Source organism: Macrobrachium rosenbergii, chromosome 3 (genome assembly GCF_040412425.1).
Source record: "Macrobrachium rosenbergii isolate ZJJX-2024 chromosome 3, ASM4041242v1, whole genome shotgun sequence".
In the NCBI taxonomy this organism is placed as follows: Eukaryota; Metazoa; Arthropoda; class Malacostraca; order Decapoda; family Palaemonidae; genus Macrobrachium; species Macrobrachium rosenbergii.
In genome coordinates, this window is record NC_089743.1 from 27628698 (window position 1) to 27656197 (window position 27500).

Sequence of the window (27500 nt, forward strand, 5' to 3'; positions counted from 1 at the left end):
GCACTTGTCGAAGAATGGAGTATTCTTGGAGTAATTCTTAAGAACTATAAAACAATATTTTCTGTGCATGAAGTTTCCCTTATTATTATTATTATTATTATTATTATTATTATTATTATTATTATTATTATTATTATTCCCACTGCGTAATCATATTCTTAAAGAATAGCTCAAACAGCACCGAACTTGCAGATTCCATTGCCATACATTTTTGGTCCAATACCGAACGAATGAAAGGATTCGTCCTTTATGACTCCATATTCAAGACTGACAGCTATGACTTTCCCAGTGGTAACACATCCGTTCCTCACAAGTAATGATTTGAAAAGTGACCAAGCTAAGCAAATTATATTATTAAAGATGAAACAAATAAACCTCACCTCAAAGATTAGTCATTCCTCTGCCAACAAACACTGGAAAGTCATAAACTGTATTCAATGCCCAGATATATAATTACAGTAGCCCTGTAATTTAAAGCAACTGGATAGTAGTTTGACGATTTTCTCGGGACTGGGTTCAAGAAGTTAATGTTGTCGCAAAGGTTACTTGCAGGATGCTCTAGTATGAGAAATACTGAAATGGAATGACTATAAATAAAGAGGGATTGCCCAAACCTACATGTAAACACGTAGATTTAATTCCACATGTACAGAAAATATTTCTGATTCACGAAAGTGCTTGTAAAAATAGCCTCTCAATTATTCATAAAATTAGCCCAACCTTAAAATTCAAATTTGTTCAATAAACCTTCCCAGAAATACCTTTGTGAGTAAAAAAAAAATAATAAACCATTCAACCCTTTAAAAGTCTTCGGGGAAAATGAGGTTTAGTAAATAGATCATTAAAATATCATCGCCGGAATCTTCCCCCAATAACCCCCATCCCCACCTTTCTCTCTCTCTCTCTCTCTAATTTGACCTATTTACCATTCGTTGGGTCAAATCTTAATGGGCAGGGACAGCACACATCAAATGGCCACAGATCAATTCGGACTCTGAAAACGTGCATTCTCAGTGGTAAACTGAGCTTTAGGGAGGCGTGCCCCAATTATCCCTAATAACACCCCCTTCACCCCCTCCCCCGCCCCGTGCCCTCCATTTTTCCCAACCAATGAGCAGTCGAGCAAAATTCTTAATTCAGGAAATATAAGAGACCAGAACGATTTTTACCACTTATGTCTTCATTTGAATAGCAATTTCATTACCGACCTCTTCAGTGGCACCACACACCCCACACACAAACAGAGAGAGAGAGAGAGAGAGAGAGAGAGAGAGAGAGAGAGAGAGAGAGAGAGAGAGAGAGAGAGAGAGAGAGCCCAGTAAACAAGACCGTTTAGCTTCTATTGTGTACGGTATTACCCTCTCGGTCTGTACCAAGGCATTGCTCTCTACCTCTCTAATGACAATAATGTAACTATGGTAACAAACCTCCCGTGAACACAAACAGCATGAAAAGTCGCCCTCCTAACTATCGAGTGAATCGTCAATGAGCGTCTGTCTCAGCGAGTCCAAATTCCTCAAACTGAAGAATGCAAGCGTTCACTCTCACTCTCTTCAGCTTAAAACATCAAATTTATTTGTAAACAAGAGATGATAATGGTCCATAATTTGTCTAATTCCTGTTTATCATGTACAAATTTGATTTCTTGACGGGTTTCCTTGAGTTGTCCCGTTACAATTCCCTTTCTGTTTGAAGGAGAGAACGTAAGTAAATAGCTGAGTAACTTGCCTTCTGTACTGACAATACAAGTCGACGAAATAATCAAAACTGGATAGCTACATGCAAACATATGAAAAACCTGCATATCCACATACTGATATTAATGCTACTACTCCTATTATTATTGGAGAAGCAAATCCGCAGCTATGTATATGTACATATATTTAAAGATAAATCAGTACAGATAGCTTTCGGGAACTTGATCGGTTCCCCTTTTCAATCTGACGCGTTGATGTAGCACTCCAGCCGAGTAAACATAAAAGGACTCAAAACAAGCGAAGTTGTTTATAAACTATGGAACCGGTCGTCAAACATAGTAAAGTCATTTTTAGACGTTAAGATGTTGGCATAAGAAGACTTAGTGGAGGGTGCGGCGATAGATAGTGGTTTATCTATGAAAGGCAATAAATCTTTTACACAGGAAGTTAATTCACAAACAATCTTATTGCCAAGAAGTACATTAAAGGCTTTAAGAATAATAAAGCCCATAATGATAGTGTTGTCTCGTTAGCCACATCTGATGCTGCGGTTGCCTCTCTTTCTCCCGTTCAGGTAACTCGATTACTTCCAGTAACCGATGTTGCAGGCGACAACGTAGTTGATGACCAGCAAAACGACCGCATCGGGCTAGGACCAATTAGACGTTCCAGACGCCTGGCGGGACTTTCATCAGAAAACGACGGCACAGCCTGATCTATGTTTGACGACCGGTTCCATAGTTTATAAACAACTTCGCTAGTTTTGAGTCCTTTTGTGTTCACTTGGTTGGAGTGCTACATCAACGCGTCAGATTGAAAAGGGGAACCGAACAAGTTCCCGAAAGCTATCTGTACTGATTTATCTTGAAATATACGGAGAAGCAAATCCACAGTTATGTATATGTACATATACGTAACTCTGGATTTGCTTCTCCATTTTAAGACTCATGCTACTATTGAGTATTTTTTAACTATTATTATTATTATTATTATTATTATTATTATTATTATTATTCGTAATGCACATACTATAAAAACACTGATAAAATAACAAGCCAACAGACAGCCACTATGCGACTCCTACACAATCACAACTTCACCTTAACACATTTCATATATATATATATTATATATATATATATATATATATATATATATATATATATATATATATATATATATATATATATATATATATATATATGCACACAAACACACCATCATCCCACCCTTCCCCTAGGGTAAGCCCCCACTTCCCCATTGAGTCCTTCTGTCATTTGCCCAAATTTTTCAATAAACCCCAGTCATATACCTTCCCTTATATGCTGTACTTGCCTCTGAATTTCAAAAGGTTACCACTTTTAACTTTACCCCCATGCAATAACAACCATTCCTCTCATTCATTCCAGACATACCATGTACATCTTAGCGAGGAACTCAATTACACTTCAAGTACCATAAAGCCGCATCTTTCTTGTAATCCTATCAACCTCTTACACACCTCGCCAATGACTATTATGAAGCAGTAATGTGAAAAATATGAGAGAGATAGGGAAATAAACTGTATGTGGCGTACATGGACCAAAATAAAATGAGAGTAAAGTGGAGAGTAATAAGGATCTATCATGTAGAAGGTAATCTGTTGAGAGCAAATGAAAGTTTTAAGATAAAAGTGAAGTGCCAAAATATTTATACAGGAGAAAGCCTGGTTTACAAGTCTCTTAATTACAATTTAATGCTTTTTAAAACGGAGTGGTGTAAAAGTCAGGAAAAAGGTACGACAGGTAGGTGCAAAATTTGGGGGTAAGAAAAGGGGGTCATTAATGTAGTGTGGAGTGGCTGATGATCGTAGATGATAAAGTGTTGATTTTGGACAATGAAGACGAGCAAAACGTTTAGAAATTGTGGATCAACGAATGTTTAAAGGTGGAAGAACGGAAATAAGTGATCAGCGTAAGTGCTCCCGAGTAAATGTAACGGATATTGGTAGATGGGAGGCGTCACAGCAGGTTAAACAACGACGGTCGCAAGATGTTTGCAAAGAACTGAGGAGAGATTGTCTCTGTATGATGGTGAGAAGACGAGTCTCTTTGAAATCCAAAGCTAGAATAAATGAAGGAAATATTAAACCAATAACCGTTTATGGAAGTGTAATGTTGATTTTGAATCCAAATGAAAGAAAAAAGTTGAACTGTTAGTATGTGGTTGATAATAACGTGGAGAAAATATTAGTAAAAGGTTGACAGTAACGTGGAGTGAATATTAGTAAAAAGACGAGGAGACTGGCGTTAGGAGGAGGTCGTAAAATGTAATACGAGTGAAAAGGTAAGTCATGGCGATTCTCAAATAGTTTGAGGATGAAAAGTTTGTGGAAAGTGTATATACAACATGGAAATGCTTGGAGCAAGGAGAGATAAACTTTGAAGGGGCTGAGTGGATGTTGTAGTAGTAGCACTGGAACGAAAGGGACTCAACATCTGCGCAGCGTGATTGTGTGTAAGACTCAGGAGAACGGGACGGTGTGTGTGACACCCTGTGTATGACAGGGGGGGAGTTGTTTTAATAAGCTACTGGTGAGCTCATGCTCTGGAGGTTTCCTACGTAGTGAAAGGACGAATATGTGTATCTATATTTCAAGAGAGAGAAAGAAAAAGAGAACAATCGATATTAGTGGAAAGTCATTGTCTCTATTAAGGTTAAGCTTAATCACCAATATCAGGTCCGAGGAAAATATCATCATAAAATTCATCTTGTCTCAGAGAACACTCGTAACCATTCCTTCCGCCACGACAGGAATTGCACTTCATAACATTTCCCGTGCTTGAGAAGGCTTTATACTATTCTCTCTTCCACGAAGGGATCGTAAATAGCTGAAATCCGAAATACGAAAGAAAAGTTCACAGAATTTAGGGACATGAAAGAAATTATAGCAGCCGTGCGTAAACACCCACAGCGCACGTCCAAAATCAGACGCGATGCTTAAGCAAACAAACCATGGTAAAGGATGAAGAACTCATTATATACTCATCAGATCTTTTGACCTTAAAGTAAAAAGTAACTGAGAATGAGCGTACAAAACAAGACAAGTACAGTCATCACTTACGTATAACGTTTGAAAACCAAGAAATGCAGTTGTTTCACAATGTCCAGAGGCTACTCCACTCTCCTCAGTATGTATGTGTGTGTGTGTGTATATATATATATATATATATATATATATATATATATATATATATATATATATATATATATATATATATATATATATATATATATATATATATATATATATATATATATATATTATAATATATTCTGCTATTCTGCTGTTCCCTTCCTGCATTATTTTAATATTAATATAATCCCAACAAAGACCAGAAGAACGTTCTGGGTAAAGCGGAGGGAAGAGGGCTAGGCTGTGTTTTCAAAATTAACAGTTCCTAACGGCTTATAAGTTAGTATTAGAGACCTATCCAACAGGGAGGTTTTCGCCAGGCCACCTTCAGTGAGGGTGTCCTTAAGCCTTCAATTCCCTCTGTACTATGTATCGACGATGTATCTCTCAATTTTCAGACTGCCGGAGGCTATTGACGGAACACTGTTCACGAAAACACAGAGACCCCGCTTCCGACCTACGGTCAGAGAGAGCACAACCGTCTTAGAGAGCACACACGCATCAGTGATCCTGATAATTCAGTCCTTTGTCCCTCCTTCTGTCTTTTACTAAGTGAACAGACGTAACGCGTTGTTCCAGAAATCCCGGGCGTCCGTTGCATTGCGTAAGCAGCCTACGTGAAGGTAAGTCTCGAACTGACAAGATTTCGTCGATCTGCTGGTGTTTCTTCCCCTGTATTTCTATTTCCATTTTTCCCCCTTCCTCAGTCACTGACTAGAGATCCTGGTGAAACCAAAATTCCTGTATGAAGTCTAGTATATGAATAATTATTATTGCCTTTTGAGATTGCATAACATATTCTTCTTGCAAAAAGTAGATATTAGGGAGAGTCAAGCTTAAGCAATATTTTGGCAAGCCTTGGAACCTGATCATACCATTGTTTGGAAGAGGAATAGTCTTTAAAAATACTCGAATTGCTTACGAGGGAGCTACGAGACGACCACCCGCTGCGTTTCAACTGAAGTAGGGAAATATTTCTGTGTCCGAAGCGGACTACTTGGCTCATGTAAATTCCCTCACTTATAACAGCGCATTCTTTCTTTTGTTGGGACTAGGTGGGAAATGAATGGGTTTGAGGTAATTCATTTGTTTCAGAAATAATCCAAATTATTCAACACATAGTTCCGACTGGCTACTTAATCCAGTTAAGTAATCGTCCGTCTCTTGGGGTAACTTTTAGCTTTAATTGAGAGGATTACGTGGGTCTTAGGTAGAACAGGGCTACATAAATTACAGTAATTAATAAAAAAAACTCATCAGCCGAAGGACCCACGTAAGAAAATATATATATATATATATATATATATATATATATATATATATATATATATATATATATATATATATATATATATATATATATATATATATATATATATAACATACATACACACCCTCCACTGCAACTGAAATATTATTCAATCTCAACTTTTCCTCTGACGATGAAATGAGATAAACTTACAGGAAATGACTTTACTATAGGATAGATGATAGTAAAACACAATACCAAATAATGCAAATATTGTAAATAACTGTTTAGTAAACAACATATATTCTATAGCAACAATGTTTTGGTGACAAAATACTACAACAGTGATTTAGGATAAATTTTAATAGCGCAAGTGTGAAATATTAAAGCTTTTAAGAAGGCATTCAATTCAAAATAACACAAATACAAACTAATCCCTTTGTATGAAATAGAAATTTTTAAAAAAATCACCATCATTTCATGGTAAACCGAAAGTCTGTGGTCAGAAGAGGCAGACCGCAAGCAGGATAATATATATATGAAAATATGAAACCAGCGGAACTAGTACCAGTATCAAATAAAGTGACAAATGCGTCCATAAGCTTATCAAAGAGTGGAGAAACAGTACTGTAGTGAAGATGTAGAAGAAGAAGTGAAGATGTACGAACAAGACACATTTCTGGATTCTAATGGTCTATTGGAAAAAACTCCCTCGAAGTGAAAAATAAGAACTTATGATTAAATAGGTTCTGAACAGAGCGAAAATATATACAGAAAATATATACGTCTCTCTTCAGAAACCCTAGAGAGAAAAATAAAATGCTAAAACATTGGCATGGGGAAAGTTAAACAATACTGTGATAAAACAAATGCAAAAAATATTATGACGTTAACCAATTTCAAATGGCAGACGATATTAAGAAAATTTTTCCGGAACTTGCTGTACTCGGACAGAAAGTAGCATTTGAGATTAAAGGAGATAAGGACGTAGAGGCCAGCATACATCTCGTTATTTTTGTATTGAACATTACTGAAATGGTAGTATATCGGCAGAATGTCGACCCAGAAAAACAACGAGCCTTCAGGAAAACAATCACTCCAAAGAAACATCATTGTGCTCTCTGGAAACCATCTTTCGCAATGCATCGATAAAGGAAATGAACAGCAGTGGAAAGACAACCAAGAAAAAACTAAAGACAGAAGATCGTTGTCAGAGAAAACTATAAACAACAACAGGAAAATGAAAAGGGTTCGCCTAATGGACTGAATAGGAGCCTTCAAAAATAAAAACAAATGGATGGTTAGGAGTTGTCTCCGGTAATCTCCACTCTTTTCCTGAAGTGGAGCCTACTCGTTCTTCAATATGAACTTATTAAGCGTACTGCTGAATGGATTCATTGCAAAAATGTTAAACAGACACTATTATGCAGCAACACGTATGTGCAGAGCTGTCTTCTATGGACACACACCAATATATGTATCTTTCAACAATTAAACAGACTTTTTTACTCGTACTTAATGAAACAAAATTTAAAGCAATGAATTAGTGCATTCAGTTTATATCCAGAGAATTTTTCTTATAAGTTACAGCCCCTAAGTCAAAATGTCTTCAAGTCCAGGACAAATGATATATCAGAACTATAAACTCTTCGATGAAAAATTCTACATTATTTGCAGAATGATTAGAACACAAAGATCATAACATGGTAAATGCTCCGCTAATTAAAACCGCACAAACCAATATCACATTTTATCAGTAAAATGCAATTATGGTTTGCATCATGAGTCCATAATACTAAGGTATAACACGTATCTTTTTTCAGTGGTGTTTTTGATACCTGAAAAAAAATTATCTCCTACAGTACCGTTACAAAAGTCTAGAGAGCGAAAAATAACATTTAATATCCATTAAAACAAAAACCCTGACATTGCCGGGATATACTGAAAGAAAGACGAAAACAGGTATGAAATTAAGGTAAAGAGGGGGAAATAAGTTTATGTATATATGTATACATATATATATATATATATATATATATATATATATATATATGTATATATATATATATATATATATATATATATATATATATATATATATATATATATATATATATGTGTGAGAGTTAGTTTAAGTAAGCACTCACACACACAAACACACATATATATATACATACATACATACATACATACATACATATATATATATATATATATATATATATATATATATATATATATATATATATATAATGTGTGTGCGTGTGTGAATTCGTGTATGCATGTACGATGTTTGTTGTGAGTGTGTACACTGGGAATGTGTTTAACTTTAGTGGCTTTGGAGCAAGCTAAACAACATTCAGTTTCTAAAAATAGGATACGCTTCAGAGCACATTCTCCTGAGAGGGAACGAGACCTATAATAGTCATGGATGTAAAGCTTGCAACAGCCCCTTCCCCATTTCAAACGCTTATCACTAGAAGTGTTTAAAGATGCGTACAAATGTGATGTAATTTAAGCAGCTGATTCCGTGCCCAGTACTTATAACTGCGGTAATAAAAATCTTATGAAAACGCATGAAAAAAAATCACGTTTCAGAATATAAAGAGAAAATTGACTCTTAATCCATCAAGTGCATTGCATTATCATGAATCAGTTTCTGAAAGACAATGCTCAATTACTTAAAATAATTAGGTTAAAATAATTTATTCTGAGACATTTTCGGACATTAATCATGAAGTGTAATTCAGACGAAGGACAAAGAAACCAAAAATGAGGTAGTTCAGAAATTATCTGTAAGCAAACACATACGGAAGGCACTAAAGCTTTCCAAACAAAAGCTGGATCCGGGTATGGATGCTAAGCTTAAGGAGGAAAATAAAAACTGGGTTTTTATTGGCAAACGCGCAAACAACACGAAATATATATAGAACACTCATACAGCAAGAGACAATTAACCGATCATTAACTGGGTAAAATGGGATTTGGTCTTCTTTCTCCTTATATATCAGTACACCAAAAAAAAAAAACACACGTGAAAATTCACATGGCCTTGTAGGAACCAGCCACCTAAACCCCACTAACCGGACAAACGCATTTAATCTAAACTAGAGGCACAAAGGGGCAAATGTTAAGTGATCCTAGCCATCGGGCACTTCGCTCCGTCTTTGAATTGCTCATTTCAATTAGGAAGACTTCCTTCCTCTTGCTTCTCTCCATTCGTCTGACCGGACTCGGGCCCACTCATGCTTGGTAGAGGACAGCAGGGACTCACTTTCCAAAAACAAATACTACAGACTACGGGGAGCATCATGCTATAAACAGCCAATTCACGGGTAAGTCTCCTGCCACTGCCCGACCACCAACACGAAAGGAGGGTTATGAAGACAACGCAAGAAAATCCTACTCGCACAGCGGATCACGACTGCCAACTTTAGTGGCATTTCATGAGCTGTTAATCAGCTCAGTGGTCTGGTTAAACTAGGGTATACTTAACTTCATGTAATGCACGAAATCTTCTAATATAAGACTCGCCGCCTACGTATTTAATGTCGGGTATTTAACCAACATCAAAACTCAAAACGAATCATATTATTAAAGGACTACTATTCGTGACTAAGATACCAAAGTTAGATGGAAAAGAGTTGTTGGGGATGGAACATGGTTAGCGTCTGTCCTACAATAAAACATGTCATAAACATACGTCGGCAACTTATCGCATGCATATCACAAACGGGTTAAAAATAAGTCAACGAGCGTAACTGGAGAACTAGCCTTCAGCAAATGATGGATAACAGTAGGGGATATTGATTAGGACTATTATCCATTTCAGGGACCGCGAGTCATCGTTTTTCTCCAATATCTTTCAAACTAATTATTTGATCAAAATGGTACTTTGACAAGACACCCCCCCCTAATTTTTGGTAATATAATGCATTGTCAAATCGTGTCTGTTGAGGCGTTTACTCTTGACTTACATGGTGTTGACAAGCATCGCCAACCTATGCATTCGAACATCCTTTACCCCATCCCGTCCCTCCCTCTCCGTCAACCCACTTTACTGGCCTCCCCGTCCCCGCCCCCGCTTTCCTGTCTATTTTATATTATATTGAGTAATATTGGATGTTACAAATATGTTGGTTTTTGTAGATTCTCCGTTCATTTAATTATTGTTATTGTGTTTTCCATGGTTATATAAATGGGAGTAAGCTAAAGAGCGTATGACCACCCTATTCAACCAGTTTATATAATGTACCTACCATCACGATCTCTTAAATCCTTTAGCCCTCGTATCGACGTGTTAACTACGAGCAGGCAAGATAGGATAACCAAAATTAAATCACAAAGTTTAACCTACAACCCAGTATATAATTAACACTACTATATAGAGTGGTAAAGGAATTATGAAATCTCTCTCCCTCTCTCTCACTAGTATTAAGTATTATCAAGGTTGAAAAGTGACGAAAACAACTGAGAATATCACAGGAGCTTTATTTACAGTCTTCGTCACTATCGAGGAACAAATCATCTTCGTTATCACTGTCGATGTTGATAATAACGTGATCTACAAGTTTGAGGATGTTATCCGTGAACCAGTACTCATACTCATCCTCGAAGGCTCTGGACCGTCTCACCTCACCTTCCCCCCAACCTCCCTTGTTGCGCTAACACGCCAAGGATACCATAACAGAAAACGTTGGGAAAAACTAACCATTATTATGGTTGTTACGTCAAACCTCGCTATCCTTTTCACTATGAACTCTCCAATGATCTGTTGGTATTGAAAAATATCATGGAAAACTATTTTATTGCATATTGTAAATTATAGAGGTACCTGGGGGGGGGGATGAAAAAACAGCGATAAAGAATGTGTAGGTGGGAGGGGAAGAGAAGGGAAGGGATGGGCGATAGCGGACGTTCGACTGTAGAACAATCCTGCTGACTCATGCGACTTTGCCTTTAAAAGTCAAGAGTAAACGCCTTAACTAACACCATTTGACAATGCACTGCATTACCAAAAATTAGCGGGAGGTGTATTGTACACTGTGTCAAAGTACCATTTCGATCAAATACTTAGTTTGAAAGATACTTGAAAAAAACGATGACTCGCGGTCCCTGAAATGAATAGTAAGTCATTTACTTGTATTCAACCTGTCTCAGACGCATGTGTGATAACGTGGACGTATCCTTGGGGTGATAGCACAGAAATATTTAACAAACAGTGACCCGTCTTCATTCAGTCTCATCGCTTACCGTTAAATTCGCTTTTTCTTTTCATCGTTCAGACAAGTTCAGCCAAGGCAGCACGAGCCCCTGTTCATCAATATTAATACATAAAAACACAAAAAAATAAATGGTAACAGCACACTAACCCTCACATTATTTAAATGTTAAGTTATAATAACAGTTTTTGCAGAAACTGCAACAAAATTAACGTCACTCACCTTGGACTTTCACAGCGACATCCTTGGTGACCAAGCCTAGCGTGGACTGGGCTTGGCAAGTGTAGTTGGCTGACTCTTGGATGTTCTCCAGAACAAGAACGTTCTTCGTGATTGTGTTCTCCGTCATATCGATCGCTGGTCCCTGTTCATAGAGAGAAAAATGGATATAACTAATAACCAAGAAAACACAGATGGCTAATACTGGTTTTATCAAAAAAATTAAATCACCGATATTTTCTTTCATTTTCTGACTTATACTCTGTATACAAATGAAAGCAACAATACTAATTGCCAATGACCTAAATAAGATATTTACAAAAGACTACCTGTATAATATAATATAGAGATAGGGATTGATAAAATGTGAAATTAAAAAGAAATACTATTGTATTATAAAGACTAGTTAATATTAAATATTATATACATATAAAAGTCTATGTAGAAAAAGAATCCTAAATTAGGGAAAAGTAAAATAAAAAAATGTATGTAAACATATTATATTCGTGTAAGTAGAAAAGTTATCATTGTAAAATTATGTAAATACTGTGAAACAACTGTAAAACTGCATTAATGTATTTTTCTAATAAAAGATAGAAAAAAAATTGCCAATGCGAATATATTTAGAAACAATTTCACGCTCTTGCCAGAAAGAAATTATGACGGCACATCAGAACTGCCTTCCGTTACCTTTAAAGGTCAGACAAAATATAATAACCAACAACCTAAAAACACACCGCTGACGTACGGTTGCAAGCAATCATTGGCAGCTGCTAATGACCGGAAAAATACTAACTGTGACAGCCCGCTGATGATATTCTAGTGCAATTCTCATATGCCCCCAATCACTCTTTTTATGCAGGACGGAGCTTTTTTGTGTTGGTATAAAAAAAAAACATACACACATTAATGATCAATGGATGATCATAAAATTCATATTTTCTAAAAAAAAAGGGCCAATAAAAATTAAATATTAAAATACCCGTTTTAAGAGAAGTTCCAATTAAAAACTAGTCACAAGCAACGAAAAAGGAAACATCTTTTACCATGAAAAGAAAAACAAGGTGGAAAACTCGTCAGCATTCCTATTCACAGATTTTTTTTTTTCTCAGAAAAAGAATAGAAAACTACAGGACCCGAAAGACCTCTGTCACTAACAAGACTGTGAAGTTTTTATTTTTATTTTTAAGGAAACGGAATAATAATAATAATAATAATAATAATAATAATAATAATAATAATAATAATAATAATAATAATAATAATAATAATAATATGCAATTCTGCATATTTTAGGAAACCGATGAAAAACCTTAAAATTCATGCAATTATAGAACATTTAAATCGCCTCTATTCACGCCATTGAATTGAGAAAGATGCACATCAAAGAAACTGTAAACTTCGCCAAGCAACAAACGGCGAAGGATAAAATTCCAAGGAGAAAACATAATTAAGTAAAAGAAGAAAAACCTGATTAATTTCCCCCAACATTAAACACACTCAAACACGAAGCACATAATAACGTAGCACCGAAGTTTTAATACACTTAAAATTTCGCGACGCTCTCCCACAGGCAAAGTTAATATGACATACATCAGGCTTAAACAGAAAGGAAAATGAGTTGGTAATTGGACATTTGAACTAACAATGCTTAGGAGGGAAGGAACGGGGTATTCACTGTTAAGATAATTACTGGGATTAAGGTTATTTATGGGAGTAAATTGGATGATTAATACTAGAAATCAGCTGCCAAGACTAACAGAGTTGAAATTAAAATGGGGTTGGTGTGTAGACAAAAATACTAGGCTGTTAAATGAGGGTCAGGCAAAATAATGAAATGAGTACAGACAACCCTAAATGAAATATGAAGATTAATTATAAGATATACGTCAAGACTAAAAATATAGTCATTTGTGGCGAAGAAACACAAAAATTAAAAAAAGTAAATATAACAAGCTTTAAAAAAGGGTGAAATGACCAGAGATCATATTTTCGTACGCGAAACACTTTGACACATGCAGCAACATTGACAGTAACTTTGTGAATAAATAAACGTAACATCCAGACAGCTAAAAAAAAATCTTGAAATCAAAACAAGTATCACATGTCATGGCACGTAATTCACTGTATATTTCGCAGGCCTTAGGTTCCCTAGGCACCAAACATCTCTTCACCCAGGAAGGGAAAATTCTCATGGTGATATGATAAAATTGACTCACTGGTCACTAATTCGACAAGTGTAAATGTAAACATATCCACGCACAGTATATATATCCAATTACGACATGATTTTTTAGGCTACATGCTATGTTCGTATAAAAAAAAAGGTAAATGCATCGCAAGTTTAGAGATTGGAAGAATGAAGAATAGATTAACCAAACAAAAACTTCTTTCAGTTTTCTTCTGAAGATGGAAAGAAGCCCACAAGATTCTTGTGTATAACTTGTTTACTGGTAAACATTTACATATTTTTTGATCTCGAGCATTCATGTCCCTAACTGTGACCCTTTTTCAGAGATGAGGTAGTCAGGCTGGTTCAAGGCAATCTTCTGGGAAATTCTTCTCCTGACAGGAGAAGAAGACGTTCAAAGCTTGCTGGGCCTTGAACCAGCCTGACTATGGCAAGTTTAGATCAAAGTAATATGTAAATGTTTACTAAACAAGTTATACACAAGAATCTTGTGGGGTTTTCTTTCCATCTTCAGAAGGATAGATTGTTAGAACATTAAAGCCTCTTGACATAAATTTGATTCATCTACCTCAAAAGTAACTCTGGAGTCTGGTGGCTGCTAATATACTCTATAGTCTACAGTTCTCTAATTTCTGACATTTTTTTAATACACTTTCCACAGGTTACCTTCAAATACAAGGTAAAGGTCTTTCAGATTTCAAGGATTTCAATATAAAAAAAAAGTCCGAAAATATTAGGAAAATGAGAAGCTAAGCAATCATTACCATCTAAAACCAGGACACATTTGTAGCTTGGATCTTCGAAGAAAAAACCTCGAACTGGAGCACAAATATATCTAGAAGCACAAACAGTTTCAGACGTCATGCTCCCTCTCCAGTCTCCACACTGAAGAGGAGCATGACGCTCCAAAACTGTTTGTGCTGCTAAATATATTTGTTGTCCAATTTGTAGTTTTTATTTTCTTCAAGTTCCAAAGACCGATACTGATCTGTTCATCGTTGGGTCTTCGAGCTCCAAAGCTGGCTTTAATTTGCAAGAAAACGAAGCACTCCTGGCTCCAGACGTTTATTTTCTTTACAAATAGGTATGCTGCGGCTTATATAATTTAAGAATCTCGCACACAATGTAAGATTTGCAGAGATAAAGAAAATTTGTAAGACTGAGAGAAGGAAGGACGGATCCTTAGGACCCTAGAGCATCAAAGCAAGATTCTGAAACTAATTTGGCTTTCAAAGAAGACTGAAATTTTTTTTTAAATCCGTATGAATTTGAAGACTGACAGGTTTCCGGTTTCCAAAGTTTGCTTTATCAAAAATGTGTTCCTGAATTTAAATACCGCTTCACCATTCCAGATCCCCTGTTCGCCTACAAACATGAATTCATGCTCGAAATATAGAACAACTAAAGTAGAACACAAAGTTAAGAAAAAAATTGCGCAGTATGTTCTAATATTAAAAAAAAAAGATATGAAGTAAAACACAATTAAATACAAAAACAGCACTACATGTGTGTGTGTGTGTGTGTGTGTGTGTGTGTGTGAGCGCTCGAGCTAACTGACAAAACTAGAGGAACTAATAGCGACATGTTCAAGACAACGCCAGCCACTGCAAGCTAATGCGTTTCCACTTGCAATACGTAAAAAAAAAAAGGGAAATATTCCATTTACGTTGGCATCTCCGACTATTATAACTTTATTTGCAACTCATGGTTTAGCCGCTTTTAATTTAGACTTTCACCTCGGAATACGAAATTTGAAAAGTAAATAGTTTAACTGACTTTTTTTTTGTAGACATTGTTCAAGATAAAATAAAACATTTAAAATTTATAAAAAAACAATAGTCTATATACTACAACTTTAAAAAATATCTTTTACCACATTATGCGTAGTTTTCATATACAGACTGAAAACAGAAGACGAATTGATACTCTGGGATTCGAGATCTATTTCTTCTGGGTAAAGTTTATTTTTGTCATAAAAGTAACACAGCAAGTTTCCGGTTATCCTAATAACACTGTAAAAAATCTTTAGTATTAACACGTCTATAAAAGTCGTTAAGCGTTACACATCCGTTAATTCTAAAACGTGAACGAAATCATAAATCAAACGTGAGACGAGTTTTCATAATGATTTTGGAACTGATCCAGGAACAGACCATAATTATTGATATTATAGATATGCTCCTTTCTGAGCATCATATAAGTCAACAGACAGTTGCGTTTGCTTGAACAAATAATGTTCTATTATTTTTTGAAACAAACGGAACAAATTGCCATAACTCACTGCGCATTTGCATTTTACTTGAACACTTCAAACAAAAACAAAAAAAAATTCTACATACAAGGTAAAAGAAGTAGGCCTACAGTAATGTCCAAAACGATATTAAACGAAACAAATTGCTATTATTATTTAAATCACAAAAAACACACTGAATAACACTTAACTTTACTAAAACAGAAAATTAGTTCCTTGCCATAATCATCTAACCAATAAATAAATATATAAATAAATAAATAAATAAAAATGGAAAAAGAACCAATTCTTACTACATTTACTCCAATCACAGCGAACATGAATGCAATGGCAGCTAGCAATAAACAGTGACTGACATCCTAATCTGAAGCAGAAATTTCTAAGAAAAGATTGACATTATTCTAGCGTGGAAAGTAATCGAAAGTGGACGAGTTGAAAAAAATTGCATTTACGGCCGACAATACCAACTGGGTAAGTGAAATGAACCCACTTTCATCCGGTAATGCCAAGTTCATGACTCAACTGCATTCGGTTATATTCTATCCACTTGAACCAACAATAAAGGGAAGAGCCACATTCAGCCATTACTATTTTATACCATCCACTGGATCAGTGAATTCGATCCGTCAGCACCCAGCAATAATGAAGTTGAACTTAGAAATATAAGTGACACAAATAATATCAATTCATGAAATTCCACCAACAACGGAGGGATGAAAGGAACCAATGCATTCTATTCAACAACATCTGAATGGATGACAGAAACTAATCCATTAGAGCCCACAGTAACCAAGTGGATGGCGCTCCTTGATTAAAAGGCGGCAGGTATGTCACTTTGGGTCCTCCCATGAAAACTCTAAAAAAGCAGCTCTCTCCAACACAATGGGAAGATTTAAAATCTTTAATCGTATAAAAAATCTATTTCAAAAAAGGCAGTACTCACGTAATTTAACGGACGTCATTTCGCTAGCAATTTGGAAAATCCTGAGATTTCCTTGTTTTCAGTTTTCAGTCACAGATCAAATGGACTTGGAAAACTGATTGAATCTCATTTTTATAACTAAATCCATAAGCATCTAAGGAAAGACCAAATGGATAAATCAAAACGAGTCGGACAGCAAAGTAATTACAACCCGATGGCATTGTACACACGTATGGTATGCATATACAGTCAATTTCAGATCTGCTGACACTCAATCACGTACGTAAGATTAGCTCACACTTTATGCTGTAAAAGTGTGAGTAATGGCCAGTGAGTGTCTGTGGACCATTTAGTTAGGCAGCACATAAATTACATGAAATCTCAGTAATGCGCAGTATACATTTACTCTATTAGTATGCATCAGCACCTGAGACATGAACCCAGTAGAATAGAAAGGTTTCGGTTTTTCCTTCTTTCATGCCACAGATATCCACATTCAACAAGTTCTAAATGAATATCTACTTTGGCTACCAATCTTAAACATATTTTTAAAAAGTGTTACAACATTGGTCACAAGCTTTCATTTCTGTCATGGATTCTTCTGTTACTAACATACATCATTGCATTAGTATTTTTTGAACGTGACGAAGTCGGATGTTTATCAGAGAAGATATCGAACTGAGCATCTTTAGGAAAAGAGAGAGAGAGAGAGAGAGAGAGAGAGAGAGAGAGAGAGAGAGAGAGGTCTTAGCAACCGCCACACTGATTAATAATGCCTTAAAGTATAATCAAGTTTTATTATAAAAGAACACTGTATAAAAGAGAGCATATTATAAAATTAATGGTCTTTACAGAAAAAGCAGCCACTTCGATATTTATCAACTTTACTGACGACACAAGAACAGGAAACCATCATATAATAAATACATGAACAGAGAGAGAGAGAGAGAGAGAGAGAGAGAGAGAGAGAGAGAGAGAGAGAGAGAGAGACATATTGTAGAGGTCTTAATAAAACCTCAAAAGTGGCTTTTGCAAGAGTGCAACTCCACTACTTCTACTTACAGTTACCTACCTCGTGACAGTGCGTGAGAATACGCACTCTCAGTGAGCCATTAACCTTCGAAACTGCTTGGCAGTGCATAAAAAGATAAAATTGAGAAAATAGAAGAGAAAATATAACCCGGATATTCATCTTCCCAGATGAAATGGAAACGCAAAAATATAAGCGAGGTATTGACTCGATTTGGCCTGGAGTCAACCATCTTGGGTGATGGCACTGGGGAGCGGTTGGAGGGATGGAGAGGCCCCTGTGAGAGGCAGGGGGAGGTAGAATCCGAACCTTTTAAGAGGGGATATAACTGTCATGATCCCATCCATAAATTACACCTTGGCAACCCCCAAAAAACACAGTTTATTCCCACGCTTCCTGATATTATAATTCAGCAGCCGTGAGAGATATAGATGCTTAATATATCATACAGTGTATATATATATTTTTTCTTTGTAAATACATTGGTACATCACAGACATACACAGGACTTTGCTATATACATACACACGTGTATGTATATATATAATATATATATTTATATATATATACATACATATATATATATATATATAATATATATATATATATATATATATATAATTAACTATATAATGAACTGTGTGTGAGTGAGTATGCATTCGTATTTCTAAGCAAATATATTATGTGTGAAAACGTGAACACTGAATGACTTTATGATTCTGATATATAAATATATATAATGCATATATATACATATATATATACATATATATACAGTATATATATATATATATATATATATATATATATATATATATATACATATATATATATACACATAACACACAAACATATATGTCCTATCTTTTTCTAAGATTCCTTAAACGAATACAGCTGATTACATGGCTTAGACACTGGTTTCATTGGATGAAAAATCTGAGAAAATGAGAGAAAATGACGAGGATTTTTAGCCAACTGTGGACGGGATCTTAGAAGGTCAGTGTCTGTGATCATTCGACCTTTTTAAATAAATGGGGTTTCTCTATCAGGTTTCGTGTCTCAAAAGACCAGGAGAGAATCACAGAAATTGCGGCCACAAGTTAATGACGCTCATAATCTCTGTGCGAAAAATATTTCTCTTCTCTTTCTTTCATGACATGTCTGGCTTGAAGCGCAGCTTAACGCCCTCATCTGGCTGCTATTCTACAAAAATAATTTGTGGATGTGGCACTCATCCATACAGCAAAAAACATAGCAAAAGGCAGGGGGTGCGTGTGTGTGTACACACATGCATCATGTACTGTATATATATATGTATATATATATATATATATATATATATATATATATATATATATATATATATATATATATATATATATATATATATATATATATATATATATATATATATGTATATATATGTATGTGTGTGTGTGAGAGCTTATTCCTAGTACATTCATGACTTTCTATACTTCAAATATTAAGGTAAAAACACCCATTTGTATTGATTTCAATTTATCATAAAGACCCCACATCTAAAGAGATTCATATGTATTCGTAAATCTGCCCTAGCTAAGATTCAAGACTATGCCATTTAGGTTTTGATACAGGGGATTCTTTGACGTTTCCGCTCGGTAATCAGGAAATCCCTCACGAGAGCCGAATGGATAGGCCCCTGTCTGCTCTGCACCAAACCCATAAGGTATAAGTTTGAATCCTGGCCAGAGCAGATGCACGTATCATAACAATACTTCTCTTTGGGTGTAAGTCATTCCCAAGGTTAAATGAATTCGAAATTAATGCGTATATGCGGATTAATATTCTTTGAAGTTCAAGGGGTAAAAGTCACTGCACATCGTTGTTTCTAAACTCGGCAGCGGTTCGAATCCCACTGTTGACGAAGCACTTGCCAGTACTAATTCTAATTCCCCTTTCGTGTAAGTTATTCCCAAGGTATAGTGAATTAGATATTGAATAATATTTGTGGTTTAATATTTGCGAGATATATATATATATATATATATATATATATATATATATATATATATATATATATATATATATATATATATATATATATATGTATATATAATATATATACGCACACATTATATATATATATATATATATATATATATATATATATATATATATATATATATATATATAATATGCATGTATATAATATATGTACACACACATTATATATATATATATATATATATATATATATATATATATATATATATATAAAAGTCCTTTATGTGTCGATGACGACACTGGTTATTCTCGATGGTCACCTGCACAAGGACTGACCTAACTTACTCCATAAATGCCTTCTGATCAAACGAAAGGTTGAACCTTATGGCGCTACCACAGACATTCATAAAAAGGTATGTATGTATGTTTAAATAGCTAACTTCTTTAATTCTCTACGTCTGCGATTCTTTGAAAAGATCAGAAAATTTAATTATGGCAGAGTTCCCGCGTGTATTGCCTAGAGACACGCATACTAAACAAATGAAAAAAAAAATAACACAAAGCAATTACAATCATGACTACCCTATCCGATAAAGTATGGTCATTACATAGAGACAGAAAATTCATGTAAAATAATCCTAAATCTTGCCGACTAGTTTTGGTCGTTAAACAAAAATGGTACGGGGCTAATTCTCTATTTATATTTTATGGCCAGAAGAATATTATCCCTTCCTCATATATAACAAACAACGCTAGTAAAAATATGTCAGTTCCTTTCCATAAATGCAGATTATTTCAGATTAACATTAAAAAATTCTTAAAATTATTTAAAAGAATTTTTTTACTGACGATAGTCAGTACACGGCACAAGAGACTCCATCGGAAGAAGAGATTAAGATAAAAAAACTAAGTGCCGTTTGTATAAATCAAAAATCATTATTACTACTACTGTTACTGTTATGTTAAATGTTACAAACACACAAACTGCATAGAATTTTAATATCAATAAAATCTAAAAAAAAAAAAAACTCCATGAACAGTAAAATATTAAAATACCGGTAATCTGTATTTCTTGTTTAATAATTCAATAAGAGGACATATACTTTTTTACAATGAAGGAAATGACAGGGCCCTATACCACATACCTGCTAATTATAAGGCATTACGAATTCATCCACCTTTTTAAAGTTTCCCCGAAAAGACGGATATGTTAGAAAATAAATCATTTTAAAATATTACCCGTCAGCTATGTAAATACCATGGTTTCTTACTGGTATAAATAATAATAATAATAATAATAATAATAATAATAATAATAATAATAATAATAATAATAATAAAGATCGCACACAAACGAATACCTGATTTGGATCTGACGATAAACAACTGAGAGAGAGAGAGAGAGAGAGAGAGAGAGAGAGAGAGAGAGAGAGAGAGAGAGAGAGACTTTAAAATATATTCAACTCCTGCCAAACACCGGCGCGGTCGTCTGTATTCTCAGACACACAAACGCATGCACAGACCTCGCTGGGGAAGCCACACCACCTGTAAGGCTTTGCTAAGGTTTGAGGAAGAAGTAAGAGGAAGAAGAGTGGGAGGAGGAGGAGGAGCAGGAGGAGGAGGAGGAGCAGGAGGAGGAGGAGGAGGAAGAGGACAGGCGTTACACATTCCTTCCTCGCAAGAAAATGCTGCGTGTATAAACAACACACACCGGAGTTATAAATTCAAAGTCAAGCGATATCTGAATAAAATATTAAAATACAAGAGAGTCGCATTTCAGGCTTGCATCTCCTCCTCCTCCTCCTCCTCCTCCTTCATCTTCTTTCTTCCTCCGCCTCCTCCTCCTCCTTGTGTTAGGGATCCGAATAAGTATTTACTCGGGAGACGACTACGTCTGCACAGCATCTAAATACGAGATGTCATTCACGGCGGATGTTTGTACCCAAGATGCATTTCTGAGTACCGCGCTCCTCAGTTTCATGAAGCCCAGGCTGACGTTATATACATATATACATGTACATACACACACACATATATATATATATATATAAATTATATAAATATATATATACAAATATATATATATATATATATAAATTATATAAATATATATATACAAATATATATATATATAAACATACTCTCTTAAACATAAGAAATTACGAATAAATTTCCTAAAATTAAAACAATGAACAAAAACATTATATAAACATAAGTTTGGTGATAATTTTTTCTAACAACAATCTAGGCAACTAAATTTCAGCGTAAAACTTTCGAAACTGAAGATCTATTGCCAAAGCAACAAGCAGAACCGCGAAAGTGTGCCGAAGCACAAGAACCGAAATGTGCTTTGATTCCTGCTAAGTGATTTTACACGCCCCTCAACACTCACCGCGGCCAGAAAATCTTGCACCATTTATAAAATCTAAATGTCGCATAAAACGTGTGGCCATTCAGTTTCCGAGCGTCTTTTTTTCCTACTGATATTTTGGTTTTTAAGTGGTTGTTTCAGTCTTATTTTCATTTTACTGTGAGTCCTGTAGTGTTTTGCTGCTTAAAACAGTATCATCTACGTATTCTAAGTTTGTAAATGATCTTCGTTACTCTAATCCAAACCCTCTCAAAGTGAAGGAACGATATAAACAAGTAAAAAAGGCGCCGAAGTTTCTTCGGCAAAATCGAGTTTTCTGTACAGCGTATAATGCTGCATGAAACTCTCAGCCACGGCCCATGAAACTCTCAGCTGCGGCCCATGAAACTTTCAGCCACGGCCCGGTGGTGGCCTGTGTTGTTGGCACCTATAGCGGTGCCAGGCGCACGATCATGGCTAACTTTAACCTTAATTCAAATAAAAACTACTGAGGCTAGAGGGCTGCAATTTGATATGTCTGATGATTATCAACAGACAAAATGCCATCTCAATAGTTTTCTTTTGCAGAAAACTAAAGCTATGCTTTTAACAGTATTTTCAGAAGTATCCCACCCACTCACCCGGTACGAGTGCATACCATGATAAGCCCTTTTTGTATTTTCTTCTTCGATCGCACTTATTCATCCGAGTTCGTTAAAACCTTGCACTTGTATCAAATGGTTTTACGCTTTTTTAATGTTTGGCTTGTTCAGGAATCATGAAGTTTAACTTTACAATTCTTCGCAATAAATGCTACTGGCATACTTTCGCTTGCACACAAATTACGAAAAAAATGTTAAATTAGTGACAAAATTACTCAAACACTGTTGCCTGTTAGTCTCATATGCATTTTTTTTTTTTTTGTAAAAACAAAATTGTGTCAACATTTCATTTGCGCTGCCAAATATTTATGCTATATATATTTCTCTCATCAATTTTGTAAAAAAAAAAAAAAAAAAAAATAAAAAAAAAAAAAAAAAATCAGTGAGTAGCCTAATCATCAAATATGAATGTAAGGAATCGTTCAATAAAAAATATTTTATCCAAATCATACAGTTCTTCTCAAATTGGTGTCTACAGAAAACCTACTTCCCCAATAATTAAAGAAGCACAAAATTACCTCGAGATACAGAAAAATATGAAATAACTCAATGACTACCACAGAATTCCTACACTGACTCCCTTGCAAATACACCTCTTTCGAGGGTACACCAGGTTCCCTTTTTATTTCGTAAGCAAGTTTTATAAGAAAAGGAAAATCCACGCGATATACATGCAAAAATATGATTCCGTACTCCAAAATGATAAGACAAGCTTTATGTTACTATTTACTTTCAAGGTTACTTCCAAACCGAAATTCTAGTTTACACCACTTACTTTGGACGGGGAATCTTCAATTTAGATCCAGCAGTCTTTGTATCAACAAACACTGATATACACACTAAATATTATGGACGACTTATTCCTGAATCAGAATGCTTTATGAATAGTTCACGAGACCAAAACCAAATAAAATGAAATGTCTGTAACTTATTAGGAAATTTTCTTCCAGCTTCATATATCTACAAATCTGTCATTTAATCATGTGTATGGACTTCATGACAAAATGATTACAATGCTTGGCTAAATTTTCGGACATTCCGGAGGGAGTATGGTGAAGATAATTGTATTTACGGTAACTTTGATACATAATTATCTGGTTTACTGGAATAGTAATGAGCGTTTTAGCTTAGTATTTTATATAGCCGGCTCAAGAAATCGAACGCTGCTTCAGGGACTGAAGATGACTGCATCTTAAGGCGTCAAAATAAACGTTCCATTCATTATGTCTTCCTTACTGACCAGTGCCGTAAAACCATACCGTCACTTCACTTACTTTCTCGTTTAGCGTCAAATTTAGCATCTACTGGCTTAACAAAATCACCAAATCATGTCTTCACGAATATATCTTACATCATAATTTTTTTTTATTTTTTGTTCTACATATACGTTTCTGTAACCTTGCGCAAGGATTCATTATTCATTCGTAGTTCGAGAAAAAAAAATCTGATATCGTGCGAAATATTAAATAATTAATGATATTCACAAAGTAAATTTTCTTTTCACGAATAAATTCCACAAACAGATAAAAAATGAAAATGTACTGACCTTCTTCCACTGTACGTAAGGCATTGGCGACCCGACGGCGACACAGGGTATGCTGAGGGATTCGCCAGGCATAACCTCATATACGGCTTCGGGGGCCTTGCTAAATCTTGGTGGCACTCTCCGAACTGCAAAGAAAGAAGAAATGATTAAGGTTATTTGCCTTTGGCACACAGAAAAATGACCGATAAATGGATAGTCACTAGGTGAGCAATTTTCTTGGATGCACATGAAAGACATTTGAATATTGAGTTAAAAATATTTACAAACTTAACAATATACTGGGACTTAAAGGGGATTAAAACACAAGTAGAAAAGAAAAGGGTTTAATTTGGAAATGCAATTTTAAATAAATTTCATATTCCACAAGCAGTGCATCCACATTTTATATGAATAAATGAAGCATTAAAAATGTACTGATAATGAAAAATAATACATACTTAAAATGCAAATTCATACATGTTAGACAATGTAGGAATTAAAGCTTAAGCACCTCTTCGAGTAAATAAAACGAAAAATTTGAAAACATTAAAACATGTAATTCCCAGTTTTTCACCAAGGAGCAAAGAGTATACGGCAGATTGTATTGAGTTGCATTACAACTAGATAATCGAGATTAGTGTTTGCACTAAAAATATGTATTTTTAAAAAATCAATTTCGAACATTTAAAGAGTAGTGCAATGCAACTCAGTAATTTCCTTTTTAGTTTTGTCAGGAGCATGCATCCACCGTCTAGAATAGAATATAATATGAAATTTAGGACAAAGGCCAAGCACTGGGACCTATGAGGTCATTCAGCCCTGAAAGGGAAATCGAGAGTAAAAGGGTTTGAAAGGTGCAACAGGAGGAAAATCTCGCAGTTGCACTATGAAACATTTGTTAGGAGGGGGTGGAAAGAAAGATGGAACGGAGCCAGCGTAAAAGAATGAAAGGAGTTGCAGCTAGGAGCCGAAGGGACGCCGCAAAGAACCTTAAGTAATGCCTACAGTGTACCACGTGAGGGGAACTAACCCCCTAAGGTAACATCCATCGTCTAAATACGTTCTATTTAGTTCATTTTGATTTCATTTGCGTTCTTCTTGGCAGTTGTCGATCGCGCGCTGCAGGAACACATGCAAACACCGCGTGACGTCAGTCCACGAAGGCACAAAAATAAACAAAGCAAGTAACACTGCTTACTCTACAGTGAGTGAACGCGAGAATTACTACTAGTGCATCGCAAACTAAATCGAATTCCTTTGTTCTTGTAAAGAGGAACAAACATTTCCAAACCTGTAGAAGAGGCACGTTAAATTATTCTCTCTCTCTCTCTCTCTCTCTCTCTCTCTCCTTTTTAAGGCATTGGTCACAACCAAGAAACAATGGGCAAAACGTATCATACAACCAAATATATCCAATAAACAAAACATACCCAGGGATAAAATATGCCCAAAAGACAAATGTACCAAAGGAAGAAAATAAGCCAACTGTACTCAATGGGTGCATTTTGTCAATAGGAACCATATGTTCATTGTGTACAATTTGTTCATTGGATACATAGGATGGACTACGTTTTGTCCATTTGTTACATTTGCTTTACTAGTTACACAGGGTAAGTTTTGTTAATTAGGTACATTTCGACCAATTGCTACGTTTTGTCAACCGGGCACATTGGGTTCGTCTTGACCATTAAGGGCGTTTTGCTGTATGGTACATTTCGTTCCTTAGTTACATTTTTTCATTGTGTTATTCTGCAAGGACCACTGCCTTAAAGAGAGAGAGAGAGAGAGAGAGAGAGAGAGAGAGAGAGAGAGTCCGGAAATATGTACCGATTCAAAGGAATCAGTGGATTTCACGTCGGTTACCGATATACCAGCAGATGTACTGCGTAGTAAGCAATGATACTTGCTATGTTTAATTACTTATTTACATCTTTATTTCAGCAATTCACGACGCTAGTGTGTTTCTATAATAACAGACGATACTCTCAGGTCCATTTTTTTTCTTTTTTTTTGCATTTTAGTTCATTTAAAGTTAGAACATCGATTCATATTACTCTTTTCCACTGGATATGTGTATGCATATGTATGCGTATATATAGGTACATACACACATACATATACATATATATATATATATATATATATATATATATATATATATATATATACACATATATATTATATACGTGTGTGTGCGTATGCCTACAAAGCAAGACCTCTAAATAAAATATCTCTATTTTTCTTTGTAGCGTGATGAATTAAACGGTAACCTCACTATTGAAAAAAAGCATGGGTTTGACACCTCAAAATGACGGATAAGCTTCATCATTTATTGTCTAATAGGATTCAAACATCTTGTAGTAAGCGTATCCTCCCTATAACCTACAAAAACCAAAGATAAGATGAAATCCAGATGTATAAGAGAAATATATGCAGAAGACAAATTACTCAATGACAAGTGAATGAACTCACCTCTCAAGTAAATTGAAGAGGTGAGTCCGGGATGAAACTAATGGTAAAATGTTCAGTCAGGACGCCATGAGGTGAATTTATAAAAAGCTGCAAAGTTCATAACTATTATTGTACCCTGCATATTACATATTTAGATACGATCCATTTTCACAAATAATTTAATACTTCTGCTTGTCTCCTAAAAGAATAACTGTTTCTACATACATACATTTATATATATATATATATATATATATATATATATATATATATATATATGGAGAGAGATTATTTGTAAAAATTTACTCCAAGTATTCCACTCCCATAATTCCATGTACTAATGCTTTCTACTTTTACGAGAATTTTCACCCACTTTGAAATATCGAACTCAAATAATTCTACGTGAGGAGTTACATGTAACCATGATATAACTACTGAAAAATTTACTTCAAGAAACAAGTGTGACAATAGAGTAACTCTGTACGAATCGTTGCTGGTTCACGGCATTTGGGTATCAGAATTCACATGCAAGGAAAACGCCAAGATTTGACGAATACGGAATAGAAATATACA

At 35.1% G+C, this 27500-nt stretch overlaps 1 protein-coding gene across 9 annotated transcripts in view; it reads right to left on the reverse strand.

Annotated features, from left to right (window-relative positions):
• The window catches only part of Lar (tyrosine-protein phosphatase Lar), a 1190865-nt gene that overhangs the window by 209110 nt on the left and 954255 nt on the right, over window positions 1–27500 (reverse strand). For all 9 annotated transcript variants that reach the window (XM_067129385.1, XM_067129424.1, XM_067129376.1 and 6 more), the window contains 2 exons: window positions 24498–24622; window positions 11566–11707 (listed from right to left, as the gene is read on the reverse strand). In XM_067129385.1, the coding sequence (XP_066985486.1) occupies window positions 11566–11707; window positions 24498–24622 (267 nt within the window). The remainder of the gene's footprint in view (window positions 1–11565; window positions 11708–24497; window positions 24623–27500) is intronic.